Source organism: Gymnodraco acuticeps, unplaced genomic scaffold (assembly GCF_902827175.1).
Source record: "Gymnodraco acuticeps unplaced genomic scaffold, fGymAcu1.1, whole genome shotgun sequence".
In the NCBI taxonomy this organism is placed as follows: Eukaryota; Metazoa; Chordata; class Actinopteri; order Perciformes; family Bathydraconidae; genus Gymnodraco; species Gymnodraco acuticeps.
In genome coordinates, this window is record NW_022990206.1 from 485,904 (window position 1) to 504,196 (window position 18,293).

The 18,293-nt window shown below is 39.6% G+C and overlaps 3 protein-coding genes, 4 non-coding genes and 1 pseudogene across 7 annotated transcripts; 7 read left to right on the forward strand and 1 right to left on the reverse strand.

The window, feature by feature from the left end:
• The first annotated feature begins 342 nt into the window (after positions 1-342).
• LOC117547497 (guanine nucleotide-binding protein-like 3) lies at positions 343-5,970 on the forward strand. Its single transcript, XM_034218284.1, has 15 exons — positions 343-449; positions 660-718; positions 889-1,032; positions 1,880-1,999; positions 2,091-2,171; positions 2,262-2,397; positions 2,529-2,632; positions 3,179-3,329; positions 3,476-3,563; positions 3,776-3,953; positions 4,237-4,379; positions 4,581-4,717; positions 4,954-5,132; positions 5,350-5,407; positions 5,492-5,970. Exons 1-15 carry the CDS (start codon positions 437-439, stop codon positions 5,590-5,592), a joined length of 1,692 nt encoding a protein of 563 aa, XP_034074175.1. The 5' UTR covers positions 343-436; the 3' UTR covers positions 5,593-5,970.
• On the forward strand, positions 2,940-3,076 carry LOC117547547. Its single transcript, XR_004569203.1, has one exon. It is a non-coding gene; the product is annotated as a small nucleolar RNA SNORA47 (small nucleolar RNA).
• On the forward strand, positions 4,052-4,188 carry LOC117547545. Its single transcript, XR_004569201.1, has one exon. It is a non-coding gene; the product is annotated as a small nucleolar RNA SNORA47 (small nucleolar RNA).
• Positions 5,971-7,376: 1,406 nt separating the features above from the next.
• On the forward strand, positions 7,377-7,510 carry LOC117547548. The gene has a single exon (XR_004569204.1). It is a non-coding gene; the product is annotated as a small nucleolar RNA SNORA47 (small nucleolar RNA).
• A 51-nt stretch (positions 7,511-7,561) lies between these two features.
• LOC117547520 lies at positions 7,562-10,761 on the forward strand (annotated as a pseudogene).
• Positions 9,322-9,458, forward strand: LOC117547546. The gene has a single exon (XR_004569202.1). It is a non-coding gene; the product is annotated as a small nucleolar RNA SNORA47 (small nucleolar RNA).
• Positions 10,762-11,845: 1,084 nt separating the features above from the next.
• Positions 11,846-15,984, reverse strand: glt8d1 (glycosyltransferase 8 domain containing 1). The gene is made up of 9 exons (XM_034218286.1): positions 15,642-15,984; positions 15,413-15,511; positions 15,064-15,274; positions 14,810-14,927; positions 14,642-14,726; positions 14,335-14,447; positions 14,050-14,216; positions 13,852-13,964; positions 11,846-12,902 (listed from the first exon to the last, which is right to left on the reverse strand). The coding sequence occupies exons 1-9, from the start codon at positions 15,649-15,651 to the stop codon at positions 12,721-12,723; spliced, it is 1,098 nt and encodes a 365-aa protein (XP_034074177.1). The 5' UTR covers positions 15,652-15,984; the 3' UTR covers positions 11,846-12,720.
• A 404-nt stretch (positions 15,985-16,388) lies between these two features.
• Positions 16,389-18,204, forward strand: spcs1 (signal peptidase complex subunit 1). Its single transcript, XM_034218381.1, has 4 exons — positions 16,389-16,693; positions 17,394-17,453; positions 17,639-17,725; positions 17,908-18,204. Exons 1-4 carry the CDS (start codon positions 16,658-16,660, stop codon positions 18,031-18,033), a joined length of 309 nt encoding a protein of 102 aa, XP_034074272.1. The 5' UTR covers positions 16,389-16,657; the 3' UTR covers positions 18,034-18,204.
• Positions 18,205-18,293: the final 89 nt, after the last annotated feature.

Sequence of the window (18,293 nt, forward strand, 5' to 3'; positions counted from 1 at the left end):
ACCAATTAATTAATTAATTAATTAGGTAAACAGGTGGCATGACCTGGAAGTTTTTTTATTTGTTTAATTCTTTATTTGTGTTCACATAGTATGTATAGCATTCTGCTCAGTTACCAGCCCTATCTTTTTTAGTGACTCAAACATGTCAAACGAACCAACGTACAATAAATATGGAGATTTACAAGCAAAAAACTAAACAAACAGGAAAACAATAAAACATTTCTTAATAACATGTTTATAAATATATAAGAATGATACATCTCTGAAATTATTAAAGTGGTTAAACTCTCCCGCTTGAACACTTGTACTCCAGCTCGCCAGGCGGCGGGACAGGTGCCGTGTCGCTGACAAAAGCGGAAATGACGTAGCGTCAAACTTGCGCACTGCTCCACGTGTGAGAGCAGAAAAAGCACATTGGCAGATCTACAGCTCCACCATGAAGCGACCAAGTAAGTGCGCACTGATAGCTATGCTAAATGTATATGTAAGCTTATTTAAAAACAACTACTTAATTATGTATGATTTGGTTGATTCTCCCCAGCTAATAAACTATATGTTGATTGCAAAAAAAACACAATTTGTCAGTCTGCTTTAGCCTCGTTTTAGGGTAACATTGAATGACCGACGCATAACTATTTTATTTTTATTTTTGTCTTCAGAGTTAAAGAAAGCAAGCAAGCGGGTGTCATGCTCCAAACGCTATAAAATACAGAAAAAGGTAAGTCTGACTTTTTATAATACTTTCCTGTAAAGATAAAGGTTCGCATGTGTTTACACCATGAGGCCTATGTGAACGAGGCTGCTAACGCTAATGACACCCACATGTGTTACTAGTTTAGATTTTGTATTGTTTTTAAAGGAATTGTTTACATTTTGTTGTGTGTTTAGGTCAAGGATCACACCAGAAAACTAAGAAAAGAGTTAAAGAAGAAAGGAGGAGCAAGCAAAAGGCCTAAGAAGGATCTCGGCGTGCCCAACAGCGCTCCCTTCAAAGAGGAGGTCCTCCGCGAGGCCGAGCAGAGGAGGCAAGAGGTGGGCATCATGCGTACTCTATTATATTCATAATGGAGATATGTGCCAATATACAAAATCAATTTATAAATAAATTATATGGAATTTGTAGTAAATGCATACACTACACACTATAAATAAGACTTGAGTTTACATACTGTGTGCATTTATATCAGCTTTAATTATTAAATGGAGATGCTTTAAGGGTGAAAAATATGATTTAAAAATGTTGTATACAATCTTTGTCTAGATTAATATAGTTTTAAGTTGCAATACCACCATTATCTTTTCTGAAGATTCTGTGAATAATGAATCTGAATTTGTTTTTGGACTATACATTTGGATTCACGACTTACAACATATGATTGATTTATAAAATTATACTTGACCAAGTTGACAGATTAACTGTTTTCTCTGAGCTTTATTTCAAAAACGGGTATGGACACTTAATCTGCTAAAACATTAAAAATAATAATGAATATTGGTTAGTTTAGCTCCAGGCTATACAGTTGGGTGAGAATAATGCTCCAATAGATTCTAAAAAGTGAAACTATGTGCTCCAATGCAACCACCAGGTGGCCCGAACAGCATGGATCTTTAGAAGACAGTTTGCTCTTATATCACAGATGATGATATTTTTACTAGCCTAAGCCTAGCCTGTGTTTCAAAACAGTATTGCATGCATAACTTTAATAAATAAACTACCCTACTTAGCAACTTTTTGTTACAACAAGATGGCTGGTACTTGCTTTCGAGGTTTATGGTGTTACTTAACCAGTATTTTGGCAATGGGTACCCCTCAGTTGTTCACATTTGATATAATAGTTTTAAGCCGTTGTATTTATTGTTCATGTTTTCTTTCTTGCAGATTGACGAAATAAAAGACAAAAAAAAACAAGCAAAAAAAGTGGAGCGGGCCCAGAAGAGAAAAAGGGAGAAAGTTACCGGGAAAAAAGAAACGGAACCCAAAGCCAAGAAGCCTCTACAGGTACAAAGGCAAATGCTTAAATATTTATTCAGTAACACATTTTGTCACTCAATCACTTAATTTGATTGTTTTGGGTGTTTTCTTTCCATAGGAAGTGGTTGTCGAACAGCCAGAGAAAGAGCCCGGCCCAGACAAGGGCTCAAAACAGTACCTTTGCTCTGAATTAAATAAGGTAAAACTTCACAATCCAAGTCAGTGTTTTATTGTAGAAAAAAAGGTTTTGACCTGATATTTAACCTGCTCTCCCTTGAATTTCTTTCAGGTAATTGATGCATCTGATGTAGTAATAGAAGTGCTTGATGCACGTGATCCAATGGGGTGCCGGTGTCCACAGCTGGAGGAGGCGGTGCTGCAGAGGGGAGGCAACAAGAAACTGCTGTTGGTTTTAAGCAAAATAGGTAAATGGACATGAGATGCTGCAATATGATTTCAAGTCAAGCACACATACACACTGATGAGGGGTTTGTGGATTTAAATAAGTCTTGTCTGGACTCTAAATGTTGTTTTTTTTAATTGTCTTTTGTTGTAGATCTGGTACCAAAGGAAAATGTGGAGAAGTGGATCCAGTGCTTACAGCTGGAGTTTCCAGTTGTGGCGTTCAAAGCATCACAACAGATCCAGGACAAAACAGTGGTAAGGGGTAACATTTTATGTTTGTGATCAATAACGCGTGTTTAGATCTGCAATTTATAATGCTTATACGAAAAGCAGTTGATCCAAGTAAAAGGTTGTTGTTTTTTGGCATTACTTTTTCTTTTAGAAACATGTCAGCTTTTGGATGCATTACCCATCCTAGTTAAGTTCAAGCCTTTGTGCTATGGGCATCTAAACACATGTTCGCTCAAATCCATCTTTTTTACAGCATATTTAAATTCATGGAAATGTTTAAGGAGTTTAGAAAAGACTGCTACTAATTTTGTGTTTATACATGATTGTAATCTGGAGGACTGAGAAGGTTGAGCAGCCTGCAGTGCTGCTATAACTGGTTATAGCCTCCTAAAGTAACTCACTAACCGCTCAATTCAGTGGCTCTGTCATATAAGCAGAGCTGATGTGTAGTGTGTTTGTGAACAAAACAAAGATATATTTTCCAATAAATGCTGTGATTTACAGACTTTCAGCAATAAAATGAAAAAAACTTGACTATAATTAACATTGTTTTTTGTGTGTCACCATCAGCGAGCCAGGAAGAGCAGGATAGTAGCCTCCAATGAAGTCCTGGACAGATCCCGAGCAGCAGCCTGCTCTGGAAACGGCTGTCTCAGCGAATTCCTGTCAAATTATGCTACTAAAACAGAGAATGAGGCTCAACTCAAAGTGGGCGTAGTAGGTAAGCACAATACAAATCATTTAATTGGCTTATTTCGCTCTGCGGGATAAATATATTTAACTGATTATAGTCTTAATTTCTTTACATTTTCTTGAAGTGTGTAATCTGAATGCTTATCTTTGATGCAATATCCTCTTTGCCTTCAGGTTTTCCTAATGTGGGAAAAAGCAGTCTCATCAACAGTATGAAGGGGATCCTCGCATGCAATGCTGGAGTCAAGAGAGGCATCACAAAGTGAGTGACAAATTAGCATAAAATGCTAACTCCTAACACAACTCAAGCTTTTTCTCTGGGTTTAGTATCATCGCGCCTATTTAGCAGAATTGCAAACATGTTCTGCTTTAGTGAAGGATTATGTCCAAATTGTACAAAGTGATAATTAACTTTCCCCTTTTTTCTTATTTTGTATCCCAATAATGAAATGTTTCCTGTTCCCACCCCATCAGATCCATGCAGGAGGTGCACATCCTGAAGAACGTGAAGCTAATAGACAGCCCTGGCATCATGGCGGCGCCGTCCAACCCGCCAGCCTCCATGGCTCTGAGGAGCCTGCAGGTGGAGGAGGGGGGTGTCAGCGCGCATGAGGCGGTCCGGACTCTGCTCAAACAGTGTGACCACAGCCAGGTAAGAGGAGTTCCATCACGGGAGAGATTTCTTTTTTAATTGTTGCATTTGTCAGATGGTTTTCTGTGTTTTTATTTCCCTTATACATCAGTGTAATCTGGAGGACTGAGAAGGTTGAGCAGCCTGCAGTGCTGCTATAACTGGTTATAGCCTCCTAAAGTAACTCACTAACCACTCAATTCAGTGGCTCTGTCATATACGCAGAGCTGATGTGTAGTGTGTTTGTGAACAAAACAAAGATATATTTTCCAACATATTAATTTCAGCGTTCTTGTGGTTTCAGATCATGCTTCAATATAATGTCCCCGACTTCAGAAACTCCCTGGAGTTTTTGACGTTGTTGGCCAAGAAGCGTGGATATCTTCAGAAGGGGGGGATCCCCAACGCAGAGCAGGCGTCCACGGCTTTCCTCGATGACTGGACAGGGTGAGTGTTTTTATTTTCTTTGCTGAAGGATGCTTGATCAGTGTGGAAATGAGGACACAACGCAAGTCTGAATAATATGAAGACTTCTAATCCAACTCTGATCCCAACACTGTGGAGGATAATGCAACTATTATAATGTAAAGAGAAGGGAATGCTACTGTATGTCAGGCTCACAGAGCTGTCTTTGTTTTGTCTCCTCAGAGCTAAGCTAAGCTATCACTGCAAGGCATCGGAGAACCACGACCTCCCAGCCTACATGTCCGCTGCTGTTGTGGCTGAGATGCAGACCGGCTGGGATCTGAACAGTCTAAAAACAGGCAACGAGGGAACTCTGAAAGGTATTGGGGGTTTTTGAGTCTTCTATCAGCAATTTAAAATCGGCAGACCCCTTTTTATTCAATTATAAGGGGCAGAGCATGGGGATTGAATGTAACACTTGGTCCTCTTCATGTATGATGTAATGAGCCACACGGCAGGGGCCATTAATGGGCTTGTAGACCAGTCTGTGTGCTGTAGCTTCTAATAACATGTAGTCACTTCTGTCTGTTGACTGTCAACATTTTGCTTTTTTCAGATGTAAGATGTCCAAGCCAAGCCGGCAGTATAGGCTTAACTTCTAAGGGCCCGACTGCAGGCCTACTGAGGGTTGAGGACGTCACTGAGGAAAAACCCCTGCTGAGAGTTGTTGAAATCTCTGTAAGAAAACCTGCTGATGCATCCTCAGAGAGAGCAGAGCAGAATGATGAGAATCAGGTAACTATAAAAGTGCTTTATTATTCCTTTTAGAGACTACCAGAATACACAGCTGCCTTTTAAGAATGCTAGCTGTCTGGTCTGCTGGAAATGAGGACAAAAAACGCAAGCCTGAATAATATGAAGACTTCTAATCCAACTCTGATCCTGCTGTCTGGACTTTCTGTGTATTCTGAGGTTTGTTGGACTTTAGATGAACTATCTGCTTTTCTCTCAGCCTGAACAGACTCCAGAGGAGGCAAATGGGACACAAGCAGAGGAGCCTCCTATTAAAAGTAAGTTATGTTTGACACTTCATTTTTATTACCAAATGCTCTCCCAGCATTAGCATTATTTTGATGTCTGGCCTTGTCTTCCAGGAAACCCAGGCCGTGTGCAGTTTGAGTCTGTCCCCGTAGACATGAGCGTCTCTGCGGCTTCAACAGGAGACGCCTATGACTTCAACACAGACTTTAACTGAGCTCTGCCTTCTTTGTGTGGAAGACATGCAGACCTTGATATGTCGGCATTCAAGGACAAGCTGACTGCAAGGCGGACTGTTGGGGTGCCTTTGACCACAAAATGTCAGGCAAAGTTGATTCAGAATGATTTTGAAGTTTACGTGGTTTTGCCCCTTCAATTCTGAATCTGGAAGAAACTGGGACCGTGTCCAGATGAGGACTGACCTTCTTTCAGTTGTTTAGGACAAACGACTGCCCAGCAAATAGACGAAAATATTCCCACACGCGTTCTCCCAGATGTTGTCTTAAATGTCCAGAGGTCATTTGTAATAATATTCATGCTAAATATTGTATATAGACGATGTACTATAAATGTAATAAACCCTTTACAAAGCCTATATCATTCATTACTGCCTCATTCCAAAACCGTGAATTTACAAAATAGCATTTTCATGTTATGTTCTTTTTGTGACTCCTATTTCATTACTCTTTAGGAAGTATTACAAAAAATCATAGACTGATCTTGCAAATTCTGAAACACAACATAATATTTAAACGATGTATTTCCTTTCATCTACAAAGGATGACAGATATTTACACCAGCAAGGCAATTGCCTTTCAATGTTTGTTCAGTGGTCTGCATATAAGGTTATATAAAACCTGTCGGACAATACACTACTGAATTGGTGTTTAAAGAAGTCAAATGTATAGGTGGGAGGATCAGAACATTACAAATCCCACTAAATATTTCAGAATAACTTTAAAATGTTGAATGGAAAGGCTGCTCTAATATCAGGGCGACTGTCCATATCTTGTCATATAAAGTACATTTCTGAATCATTTTGAACTTATGGGGTTTTGATTAGTCTCTGTTTTTGCCTTTTCTTCAATTTCTGAATCTGGAAGACCTTGGGACAGCGTCCAGACGAGGACTCACCTTTTTATCCTAGATGTTTTTCAGCTTTCTAGGACAAATCAGTGCCCACCAAATGGACTTGCATCTCTGTTGGCGGGGCGCACGAGGCGGTCCGGACTCAGCTCAAACAGTGGGACCACAGCCGGGTAAGAGGAGTCCCATCACTGGAGATTTCTTTTTTAATTGTTGCATTTGTTAGATGGATTTCGGTGTTTTCCTTTCCCTTTAAAGCAGTGCTTCTCAAAGTGTGGTCCGCGGACCACTGGTGGTCCGTGAGCGCCCCCTAGTGGTCCGTGAGTATATTGGTAACATTTCACATTTGAAATAAATAAGTTTTCCGCACTCTCCCGGGAATATCTCTGCAATGGAGCCAACTTAAGTTTCACTTTCGATTGCATAATATAGCCCAGCGCAACACCTTCGTCACACATGTTGCCACCTGTTTGTACAATTTCCAGGTGATTTGTAATCTGTTCTAGAAAAACGATGTGTTTTTGGATATTTGTAGAGTTAGGTGGTCCGCGAGTGTTTTTTTATTGGTTAAGTGGTCCTTGGTATGAAAAAGTTTGAGAAACACTGCTTTAAAGGGTAACATTATGTTTGTGATCAATAACGCGTGTTTAGATCTGCAATTTATAATGCTTATACGAAAAGCTGTTGATCCAAGTCCAAAGTTGTTGTTGTTTTTGGCATTACTTTTCTATTAGAAACATGTCAGCTTTTGGATGCATTACCCATCCTAGTTAAGTTCAAGCCTTTGTGCTATGGGCATCTAAACACATGTTCGCTCAAATCCAGCTTTTTTGCAGCATATTTTAAATGAATGGAAATGTTTAAGGAGTTTAGAAAAAACGGCTACTAATTTTGTGTTTATACATGATTGTAATCTGGAGGACTGAGAAGGTTGAGCAGCCGGAGTGCTGCTATAACTGGTTATAGCCTCCTAAAGTAACTCTTACCTCTCAATTCAGTGGCTCTGTCATATACGCAGAGCTGATGTGTAGTGTGTTTGTGAACAAAACAAAGATATATTTTCCAACATATTAATTTCAGCGTTCTTGTGGTTTCAGATCATGCTTCAATATAATGTCCCCGACTTCAGAAACTCCCTGGAGTTTTTGACGTTGTTGGCCAAGAAGCGTGGATATCTTCAGAAGGGGGGGATCCCCAACGCAGAGCAGGCGTCCACGGCTTTCCTCGATGACTGGACAGGGTGAGTGTTTTATTTTCTTTGCTGAAGGATGCTTGATCAGTGTGGAAATGAGGACACAACGCAAGTCTGAATAATATGAAGACTTCTAATCCAACTCTGATCCCAACACTGTGGAGGATAATGCAACTATTATAATGTAAAGAGAAGGGAGTGCTACTGTATGTCAGGCTCACAGAGCTGTCTTTGTTTTGTCTCCTCAGAGCTAAGCTAAGCTATCACTGCAAGGCATCGGAGAACTGCGACCTCCCAGCCTACATGTCAAGCCGGCAGTATAGGCTTAACCTCTAAGGGCCCGACTGCAGGCCTGCTGAGAGTTGAGGACGTCACTGAGGAAAAACCCCTGCTGATGCAGCCTCAGAGAGAGCAGAGCAGAATGATGAGAATCAGGTAACTATAGAAGTGCTTTATTATTCCTTTTAGAGACTACCAGAATACACAGCTGCCTTTTAAGAATGCTAGCTGTCTGGTCTGCTGGAAATGAGGACAAAAAACGCAAGCCTGAATAATATGAAGACTTCTAATCCAACTCTGATCCTGCTGTCTGGACTTTCTGTGTATTCTGAGGTTTGTTGGACTTTAGTTGAACTATCTGCTTTTCTCTCAGCCTGAACAGACTCCAGAGGAGGCAAATGGGACACAAGCAGAGGAGCCTCCTATTAAAAGTAAGTTCTGTTTGAAACTTCATTTTTAATAAAAATGAAAAAAACTTGACGGTTATTAACATTGTTTTTTGTGTGTCACCATCAGCGAGCCAGGAAGAGCAGGATAGTAGCCTCCAATGAAGTCCTGGACAGATCCCGAGCAGCAGCCTGCTCTGGAAACGGCTGTCTCAGCGAATTCCTGTCAAATTATGCTACTAAAACAGAGAATGAGGCTCAACTCAAAGTGGGCGTAGTAGGTAAGCACAATACAAATCATTTAATTGGCTTATTTCGCTCTGCGGGATAAATATATTTAACTGATTATAGTCTTAATTTCTTTACATTTTCTTGAAGTGTGTAATCTGAATGCTTATCTTTGATGCAATATCCTCTTTGCCTTCAGGTTTTCCTAATGTGGGAAAAAGCAGTCTCATCAACAGTATGAAGGGGATCCTCGCATGCAATGCTGGAGTCAAGAGAGGCATCACAAAGTGAGTGACAAATTAGCATAAAATGCTAACTCCTAACACAACTCAAGCTTTTTCTCTGGGTTTAGTATCATCGCGCCTATTTAGCAGAATTGCAAACATGTTCTGCTTTAGTGAAGGATTATGTCCAAATTGTACAAAGTGATAATTAACTTTCCCCTTTTTTCTTATTTTGTATCCCAATAATGAAATGTTTCCTGTTCCCACCCCATCAGATCCATGCAGGAGGTGCACATCCTGAAGAACGTGAAGCTAATAGACAGCCCTGGCATCATGGCGGCGCCGTCCAACCCGCCAGCCTCCATGGCTCTGAGGAGCCTGCAGGTGGAGGAGGGGGGTGTCAGCGCGCATGAGGCGGTCCGGACTCTGCTCAAACAGTGTGACCACAGCCAGGTAAGAGGAGTTCCATCACGGGAGAGATTTCTTTTTTAATTGTTGCATTTGTCAGATGGTTTTCTGTGTTTTTATTTCCCTTATACATCAGTGTAATCTGGAGGACTGAGAAGGTTGAGCAGCCTGCAGTGCTGCTATAACTGGTTATAGCCTCCTAAAGTAACTCACTAACCACTCAATTCAGTGGCTCTGTCATATACGCAGAGCTGATGTGTAGTGTGTTTGTGAACAAAACAAAGATATATTTTCCAACATATTAATTTCAGCGTTCTTGTGGTTTCAGATCATGCTTCAATATAATGTCCCCGACTTCAGAAACTCCCTGGAGTTTTTGACGTTGTTGGCCAAGAAGCGTGGATATCTTCAGAAGGGGGGGATCCCCAACGCAGAGCAGGCGTCCACGGCTTTCCTCGATGACTGGACAGGGTGAGTGTTTTATTTTCTTTGCTGAAGGATGCTTGATCAGTGTGGAAATGAGGACACAACGCAAGTCTGAATAATATGAAGACTTCTAATCCAACTCTGATCCCAACACTGTGGAGGATAATGCAACTATTATAATGTAAAGAGAAGGGAATGCTACTGTATGTCAGGCTCACAGAGCTGTCTTTGTTTTGTCTCCTCAGAGCTAAGCTAAGCTATCACTGCAAGGCATCGGAGAACCGCGACCTCCCAGCCTACATGTCAAGCCGGCAGTATAGGCTTAACCTCTAAGGGCCCGACTGCAGGCCTGCTGAGAGTTGAGGACGTCACTGAGGAAAAACCCCTGCTGATGCAGCCTGAGAGAGAGCAGATGAGAATGATGAGAATCAGGTAACTATAGAAGTGCTTTATTATTCCTTTTAGAGACTACCAGAATACACAGCTGCCTTTTAAGAATGCTAGCTGTCTGGTCTGCTGGAAATGAGGACAAAAAACGCAAGCCTGAATAATATGAAGACTTCTAATCCAACTCTGATCCTGCTGTCTGGACTTTCTGTGTATTCTGAGGTTTGTTGGACTTTAGTTGAACTATCTGCTTTTCTCTCAGCCTGAACAGACTCCAGAGGAGGCAACCGAGGCAAATGGGACACAAGCAGAGGAGCCTCTGATTAAAAGTAAGTTTTGTTTGAAACTTCATTTTTATTACCAAATGCTCTCCCAGCATTAGCATTATTTTGATGTCTGGCCTTGTCTTCCAGGAAACCCAGGCCGTGTGCAGTTTGAGTCTGTCCCCGTCGACATGAGCGTCTCTGCGGCTTCAACAGGAGACGCCTATGACTTCAACACAGACTTTAACTGAGCTCTGCCTTCTTTGTGTGGAAGACATGCAGACCTTGATATGTCGGCATTCAACAGACAAGGCGGACTGTTGGGGTGCCTTTGACCACAAAATGTCAGGCAAAGTTGATTCAGAATGATTTTGAAGTTTACGTTGTTTTGCCCCTTCAATTCTGAATCTGAAAGAAACTGGGACCGTGTCCAGATGAGGACTGACCTTCTTTCAGTTGTTTAGGACAAACGACTGCCCAGCAAATAGACTAAATATTCACACACGTGAGCCCAGTGTGCTCTGATTGGACAGCTCGCTGCAGCAGCCCCATCTGCGAGGCTCCATTAGCAATGTCCAGAGGTCATTTGTAATAATATTCATGCTAAATATTGTATATAGACGATGTACTATAAATGTAATAAACCCTTTACAAAGCCTATATCTACATCACTGCCTCATTCCAAAACCGTGAATTTACAATATAGCAGTTTCATGCTATGTTCTTCTTGTGACTCCTATTTCATTACTCTTTAGGAAGTATTACAAACAAATCATGGACTGATCTTGCAAATGGCAAATTCTGAAACACAACAAAATATTTAAACGATGTATTTTCTTTCATCTACAAAGGATGACAGATATTTACACCAGCAAGGCAATTGCCTTTCAATGTGATGTTTGTTTAGTGGTCTGCTTATAAGGTTATATAAAACCTGTCAGACAATACACTACTGAATTCCTGTTCATTTATAGAAGTAAAATTGATAGGTGGGAAGATCACAATATTGCAAATCCCACTAAATATTTCTAAGTCACCCTCTCTAATGTCAGGGTGACTTTGTCCATATCTTGTCAGGCAAAGTAGATTTTTGAATCATTTTTGACTACTGTTTTTGCCTTTTCTTCAATTTCTGAAACTGGAAGACCTTGGGACAGTGTCCAGACGAGGACTCACCCTTTTTATCCTAGACGTCTTTCAGCTGTCTAGGACAAATCAGTGCCCACTTGTATCTGTCATCATGGTCTAGTGCTCATGAACATATCCACTGACTTCTTCTCCCAGAAGTTGTTAAAAGATTACCTGTCTTAAATGTCCAGATGTCATTAGAAATATTCATGCCAAATAATGTTTATAGACAATGTACTATAAATGTAATAAACACATAACAAAGCCTAAATATTTTGCAGTCAAATACAAAACCTATATTGTAAATCTCGAATTTACAATATAGCAGTTTCATGCTGTTGCATCCTTTGAACAGCGTTCTTCCTGTGACCCCGATTTCATACCCGTTTTCAGGAAGTATTGCAAAAAAACCTAGCATGATCTTAGAAAGGGCAAATGTTGAGAACTACAAATATAAATGATAAAAATGTAATTATTTGTATTTATGTACTATACAAAGGGTGACAAATATTTACACCAGCAAGGCAAATGCTTTTCAACGTGTATACAAATCCTGAATGAGGGGATATGAAGCATGGTAACATGTGCTTAGTGGTCTGCATATAAGGTCATATAATAACAAGTTCAACCTGTGAGGCAATACAGTAGTGAATTAGTGTTCATTTAGAAGTCATAATGTATAGGTGGGAAGAATCAAAATATTGAAAATCCCACTAAATTCATATTTGAGAATAACCTTAAAATGTTTGATGGAAAGGCTGATCTCAACATTGACCTACGGATCTTAATGTGTGCAATTTATTCTAAAACTACTTATACACAGAAAGGATTTCATTGAGGTTTCTGCATGGCTAACAGTTACAATTCAGATTGCAGTGATAACTGATAGGAATGTAATTGAAAAAGGGAATGAGGTAACTGTTTAACCACCTAGGATTCAAATAAAGTAAATTGGTACAAAGTTGCATGTAAACAAAGCTCCTTAAAGCACCACTCCTTGGACTGCCTCAGTTATACATCGTAGTCTTGGCAAATCTCATTACTGCTGTCTGGGAACAACGCATTCATATTTATTTATATTCAAAAGCAATCTAAGGGCACTAGGTTTCTGGACCAAACCATGGGCAGTATGTGTGTGTGTGCTCTAAGCAGTTATAGGATGCAATTGGTATACAAAAAAGGAAAAATGTGCATTTAGTGAAGGTGAGAGAACACAGGTCCAGATGTTTGACAGAAGGAGCTTAGGGCTGGTTAGTGAAAAGGCCTTATATAGTTCCTGAGGTATTGCGAGGTGTGATCCTGCTGGGACCGGGCGGGCTTGGCTGCTCAACAATTTGTTCAGTCTTCTGCATGTTGACGGACTGGATTGAATTTTCCTGTGGGGTCGGGTATGAACCACTTGTCCCACACGTCAGAAAAGGAGGATGTTCTCCCCCAGGGCTTGTAGTGTCCATTCCAGTGGAGGAGTTTGGCAGCTCTCACAAACTGTGGGGAGTAACGGTTTCCAGCACCTGTAGAGCCTGAAAATACAAGTTTTAGCCATCATATAATAATATAATATAACAATGTCAATACTGTTGATTGTATTTGGTGTCAAAAACGTTTTAAATGTTTAACTTTTAATCAGAAAACGTCCTAAAGAAAAGTAGTATAATTAAACTGACCAGATGCTCATACAAAAGAAAACTGCCTCAACAAGTCTGTTGAAGGAATAGTTAAACATTTTGGCAAGTTCAATCATTTCCAAGAGTTATAGGGGAAGATGGAAACCACCATCGTATTTGCTGAAATGCTGAATAATTTCTATATAAGCTTCTCAAGCACAAGTGTATACTCATATGCCAAGTGATACACTTAACTCAGGATTTGATTCCATTCCCTAAACCCTACATTTTCTCACATTAAGACGGTAGGTAAGTAACTGAAAAAGATGACAATTTATCAGACATAAATCTACCAGTAGGTGTGTAGACTATGAAAAGTGCATCATTCCTTTTTTCTTTGTAAAAATGAAACTTAAACACATTTTGTTTTAAAATGAAATTGAGCTCATGATAGCCCTTTCTTCTCTTGCCATTTTTGCACACTGTTTTGATCTTATCTGTTCTCTTCTCACCTATTGCATTTTCTGACTTGGGGAAGCAAAAACCTGCCACATCTCCGATTTAAAACATGATTGTTATTCCGCAATTTATAAAATGTTCCCTGTGGCTGGCACATCTTTGCACTTTGATCCAGGTAGTGACATAGGAATAAAATGAAGTCAAAACAAGATAATGCCCTCTTCTGTTTAAAAAGAGTATCACAACTCATAAATAAACTCATGTTGCTGTCTGTATCACACAAACCTTACAGAAAAAGAACAATTGGAATTGTTTGTGTGTAAAATCAATTAGATCTACAACCGGGGCTTCATTGAGAAAAACCCCTAATGTTCAAGTGTCCTATCAGTGAGTAAGCAAAACCTACCAAGGTGCCTGACGTGCCACATCGGGTCGATCATGGAGTGGCGTTTGTAGAAAACAATGAGGAGTGGAGGGGTGGTGATACTCTCTGCCAGCGAGTTACTGTACAGATCCTCCCTGAAGAAACAAAAGCAGATGAGCAAACAGAAAGACTCCACTAGCCTTTCATTAATCCACCCTCTCCCCTGTGTGAGTGACGTACTGTGTGTTCAGCTCCATCCAGTGCTCCAGCTGCTGGGTGACGTTCTGGTTCCTCCACTCCGTCAGGTTGGCGATGATGACCCCGGGGTTGAAGGAGCATGTGTTAGCCCTCATGCTTAGCTTCTTAATAGCATCTTTCTTGAAATCCAGGAAACCTATATAGCTATTCTATAGGAGAAAATACATTATAGAATCAAATGTTGGCAACTTCGTATAGAAACATTCCACATAATGATACTCTTGGAATTGTTTTACATAACTGAAAAAACTCCAAGAGATGGCCCACCTGATTTCCAGCCCCTCGAATGAAACCCTTAGAAGATGCTGAATCACAGTCATCAGAAAATGCAGCTGCGTGTCCTGGTTTGAGGTTACTTTCATAAAGCTCCTGAATGTCCCCTGAGATCCAGAAGAACAGCAAAATTACACTTTTGATTCACGTACAGAGGACATTTTTTTGACTGCTTTGGCATGTAGTTAATGATCATAATAAATGCATTAAAAACACATTTTTCTGAACGCAAAATGGCTGTAAAATAGTCCTTTACACGTTTATGGCCAAGGTAATATCCTCCTTTATGGTGGCGTCTTACCTTGTACAATAATATCATCATCCAAATAGATAGCTTTCTCTGCCTCAGGTAGGTATGCAGGTAGATAATATCTGGCAAAGGTCAACTGAAAAAAAAGACAGATTAACAATGTTTGTAACTGACAAATATTCACAGTAAAAACTGTAATAAAACCTTCCTTTGGCTTACCGGTTTGACAGCTTCCAGCGTCTGAGGATCTTTAGATATCTTCCCTTTGAGGAGCTCAGGCTTGAAAATAACAATCTTATATTTGACATTTTTTAGCCGTGTCTTTGTAAGCCACTCACTGTTGACAAGGAAGAAAAGGTCACGTTAGACAATTAATATTTTCACAAGTTCTCTTAGCTTAACTAAAGACATCTGCCCAAAGCAATATAATGGTATGCAGACTGTAGCAAGACAGACAGGTGCCATTTTCTTACTTTAGGTGATCCACCGTGTCATTCAGAGTCACTATGGTAAACACAACATTGGCTTTACTGTTCTGGTAGACACTGTTCATGGCAGCAACCACCGCCCCCAATCTTTCCTCAGCAGCAGTGATGAGGACAGGGATCTCCTCTCCTTTCCTCACTGTCTCTAGTCTAAGGTCTGGAGACACCTCGGATTCAAAGGGAAGAACTATCCCTGCATCTGCATAAAAAAGACACATTTTAGATTTCGCACTGAATTAGTTTGAAAAGATGTTCAAACAACAATACATCTGATATTCTGAGGCAAAGCTACAAAACTGATATGCAATACTCTTCACCAAATAATAAATAGACATACCTGGATTTTCCAAATGTAAAATGTCACTTAGGTTGAGGAGGTTTCGTTCAACTATGATCAGGAAGGCAACAGCAAGCAGCACAAGGATGATCAAGTTTACTGAAAAAGAGATTAGCTGATTTTAATGATAGCTGTGGTGCACAACCCAATTAAACAGTGGCAGTGTGGTAAATGTGGTAGCCAGTTTGCGTATGTATCAATTTGTATATGCTCCTCTACACTGACTCACCTCTCTTCATTGTCACGAAAACGGCCAAAAAATCAAATAATTGTAAGAAACCTCAGACTTGATCTGAGTGCAGCCCAGGATGCATTAGCTGGCTAAAGAGGACTGAGATGAACCTGGATCTCTGTGTTAGGTCCACATCAGAGCCGTATAAGATCTCTTTATACGGCTCTGGTCCACATAAAAACACACCGGGACCTTCAGCAAACTAGTAGCTTTTTAACGGTGTCTTCCTTTGCTTAAATTTAGCAACAGAAGGTTTAGTTTTTAAGAAAGCAGGGAGGACAGCAAAAGTAATACACGCTGAAGCCAAACTGCCAACTCAACAGCAGCAACAAGTTTATTCGCCAGCACAAATGCACATAGTGATAGCTGCCCCTGCGTTTGCCTGATTGTAAAAATGCATTAGCTTGCTGTTTCCAATATTTACAGAAATCATTGTGAATTTAATTTAGTGCGTTGATATCATTTAGTGACTGGGAATACAAGTTCAATATTTTATAATTAAATATGCATAGGTTTAAGTCATGAGACATATTGACTAAAGGTAATGTAGTCAGGCAAAGCTTTTCACTACCACCAAATCAATTGTGTTCATAACGCGGCGCACTTTACCCAGCGCTGACTTTACCTAATCCCTGTTAGTTATAGATCTGTGAAGTTCCTTTATTTATTCAAGAACATTATGAACATCATTTAAAAAAAGTTGGTATCAGTGGTAGACATATAAAGTCATAACAAAATACATAAAATAAAGAAAAAACACAGTTTCATATTTCAGATTAAATATTTGTTAAATACACAATTAGTTTTAATTGCATTTGTATTCATAATGATTTTGCTACTATAATGTTTTTAATTATGGGTAAAAATCTGGTAAAAATGTTACAACCCTCAGAAGTACCCGGATGGGTCCTTCACAACACGACGTAGCTTTTTCAAACCGGAAGTCAAACTACTTCGGTTTGGTTTGCTCCACAATTTCTCCGTTTGTGCTTTAATTTACTTAAAGTAAAAACATGCTGTCGATATTCAAATCCATCCCATCGCACATGGTAAGACATTTGTATCCCTTTTAACGTGAAGAGGAATTATTTAGCAAGTTCTTAATTCATGCTTTTGTATCAAGCTAACGGTGACATTATTTCCTACCTAACCAGTGTATTGATAACAGCTGCTAGCAAACGTTGTTAAATCCTTCAAAATATGTTAACCAACCATCCAATGTCTCTGATCCATTATGCTAAACAGCTAAACAAGGCTAAAAGGCAACTCTCAGTTTATAGGTATCAGTTTCGTCGGTTATTTATTCTGCAGTGGTGGACCCATTTACTCCCTTGTCTCAATCTGTACTGATCTTGTGAAATGTTTAGCCTGCTAAGAGAATATTGTTCACCAGTCTTTGCTGCACATTTGAGGTTCATTTACACTAATGCACGCTTACATAGACGTCAACTAAATTATTATGATGCTATAAGAAATGTATCCAAGCAATAGATGATGTAGTGCAAGTGAAATGTTAGTCTTAAATCTTATGTATTACTGTATTTTCCTAATCAATGATCAAACAAGGTTTAGTGCTTCCAATCCCAGTTCAGAGAAAATGTGTTAACATTTTCTCTGAATAGTATTTATACAAAAATATAATATGGTTTTGTATACTTTTCTCGATCTGGACCATGAGCCTGTAGCAACATTGTTTGATGCTTGATAAATGTTGCCTAAATGATGTGTGTCCCCTTCCTTATGTTACAGGATTATAAAGGCCAGAAATTGGCTGAACAGATTTTCCAAGGAATAATACTCATCTCAGCGGTAACTAACCACGACACATGCAAACCAGCAATTCAAAGATTCTTACATATATATATATATATATATATATATATATATATTGTGTACCTGTTGTCAGGTTCACAATATATATATATATATATATATATATATATATTGTGTACCTGTTGTCAGGTTCACTGATATATTTTGTATCATCTTTCCAGGTGATTGGATTTGTGTACGGTCTGATCATTGAACAGTTTGGATGGACAGTGTACATCGTCTTGGCTGGATTTGTGGTGTCCTGTGTGGTAAGAATCCTTCAGTGATGGTTTTAGCGAAGCGAGGACATATAGATACGATGTAGTGTTGATATAAATAATCTCAATCTGATTGCTGGCTGCTTTGTGGTTGCATACCATGTGTGTACTTCTTGTAGGGGTGCATAAACAACAGCCATCATTAAATAATATATTTGTCTGTTCTTGACTAGTTGACGCTGCCTCCATGGCCGATGTACAGACAGAATCCTCTGTCCTGGCAGCCAATTATTCCAGAGACCAGCGCGGAGCCAAGCCAAAAACCTCAGGAAGCCCTCAAGAAGAAGAAGCATAAATAACTCTGAACATTCCCTGCCCGGCTGTTAATACATCCTTTATCAGAAAAGATTTGGAACTGTGTTTCACAGTCTACATCTGAAGCATTTAGGAAGGAAACATTGTTACAGTGTTTGTAAGTCAATTGTGAAATACTGTCCAAATAATAAACATCTGATTCTCTGTTTTACAAATGGGATGTTTCATGTGTATTTCTCTACCTGTAAGAGTTATTGAGTATGTTATTGTATCCAAAATATGCATTTTTATATAGTGTTACTCT

Excerpts from the sequence above, each read along its gene's own strand:
- LOC117547497 (XM_034218284.1), top strand. Across the intron at positions 2,398-2,528 it reads GTTGGTTTTAAGCAAAATAG|ATCTGGTACCAAAGGAAAAT; the intron begins GTAAATGGACAT and ends CTTTTGTTGTAG. Across the intron at positions 5,133-5,349 it reads AGCAGAATGATGAGAATCAG|CCTGAACAGACTCCAGAGGA; the intron begins GTAACTATAAAA and ends CTTTTCTCTCAG.
- glt8d1 (XM_034218286.1), bottom strand. Across the intron at positions 14,448-14,641 it reads TGATGATATTATTGTACAAG|GGGACATTCAGGAGCTTTAT; the intron begins GTAAGACGCCAC and ends TCTGGATCTCAG. Across the intron at positions 14,217-14,334 it reads TTCGAGGGGCTGGAAATCAG|AATAGCTATATAGGTTTCCT; the intron begins GTGGGCCATCTC and ends TTTCTCCTATAG.
- spcs1 (XM_034218381.1), top strand. The coding sequence starts at position 16,658 with ATGCTGTCGATATTCAAATCCATCCCATCGCACATG. Across the intron at positions 17,454-17,638 it reads GAATAATACTCATCTCAGCG|GTGATTGGATTTGTGTACGG; the intron begins GTAACTAACCAC and ends TCATCTTTCCAG. Across the intron at positions 17,726-17,907 it reads GATTTGTGGTGTCCTGTGTG|TTGACGCTGCCTCCATGGCC; the intron begins GTAAGAATCCTT and ends GTTCTTGACTAG.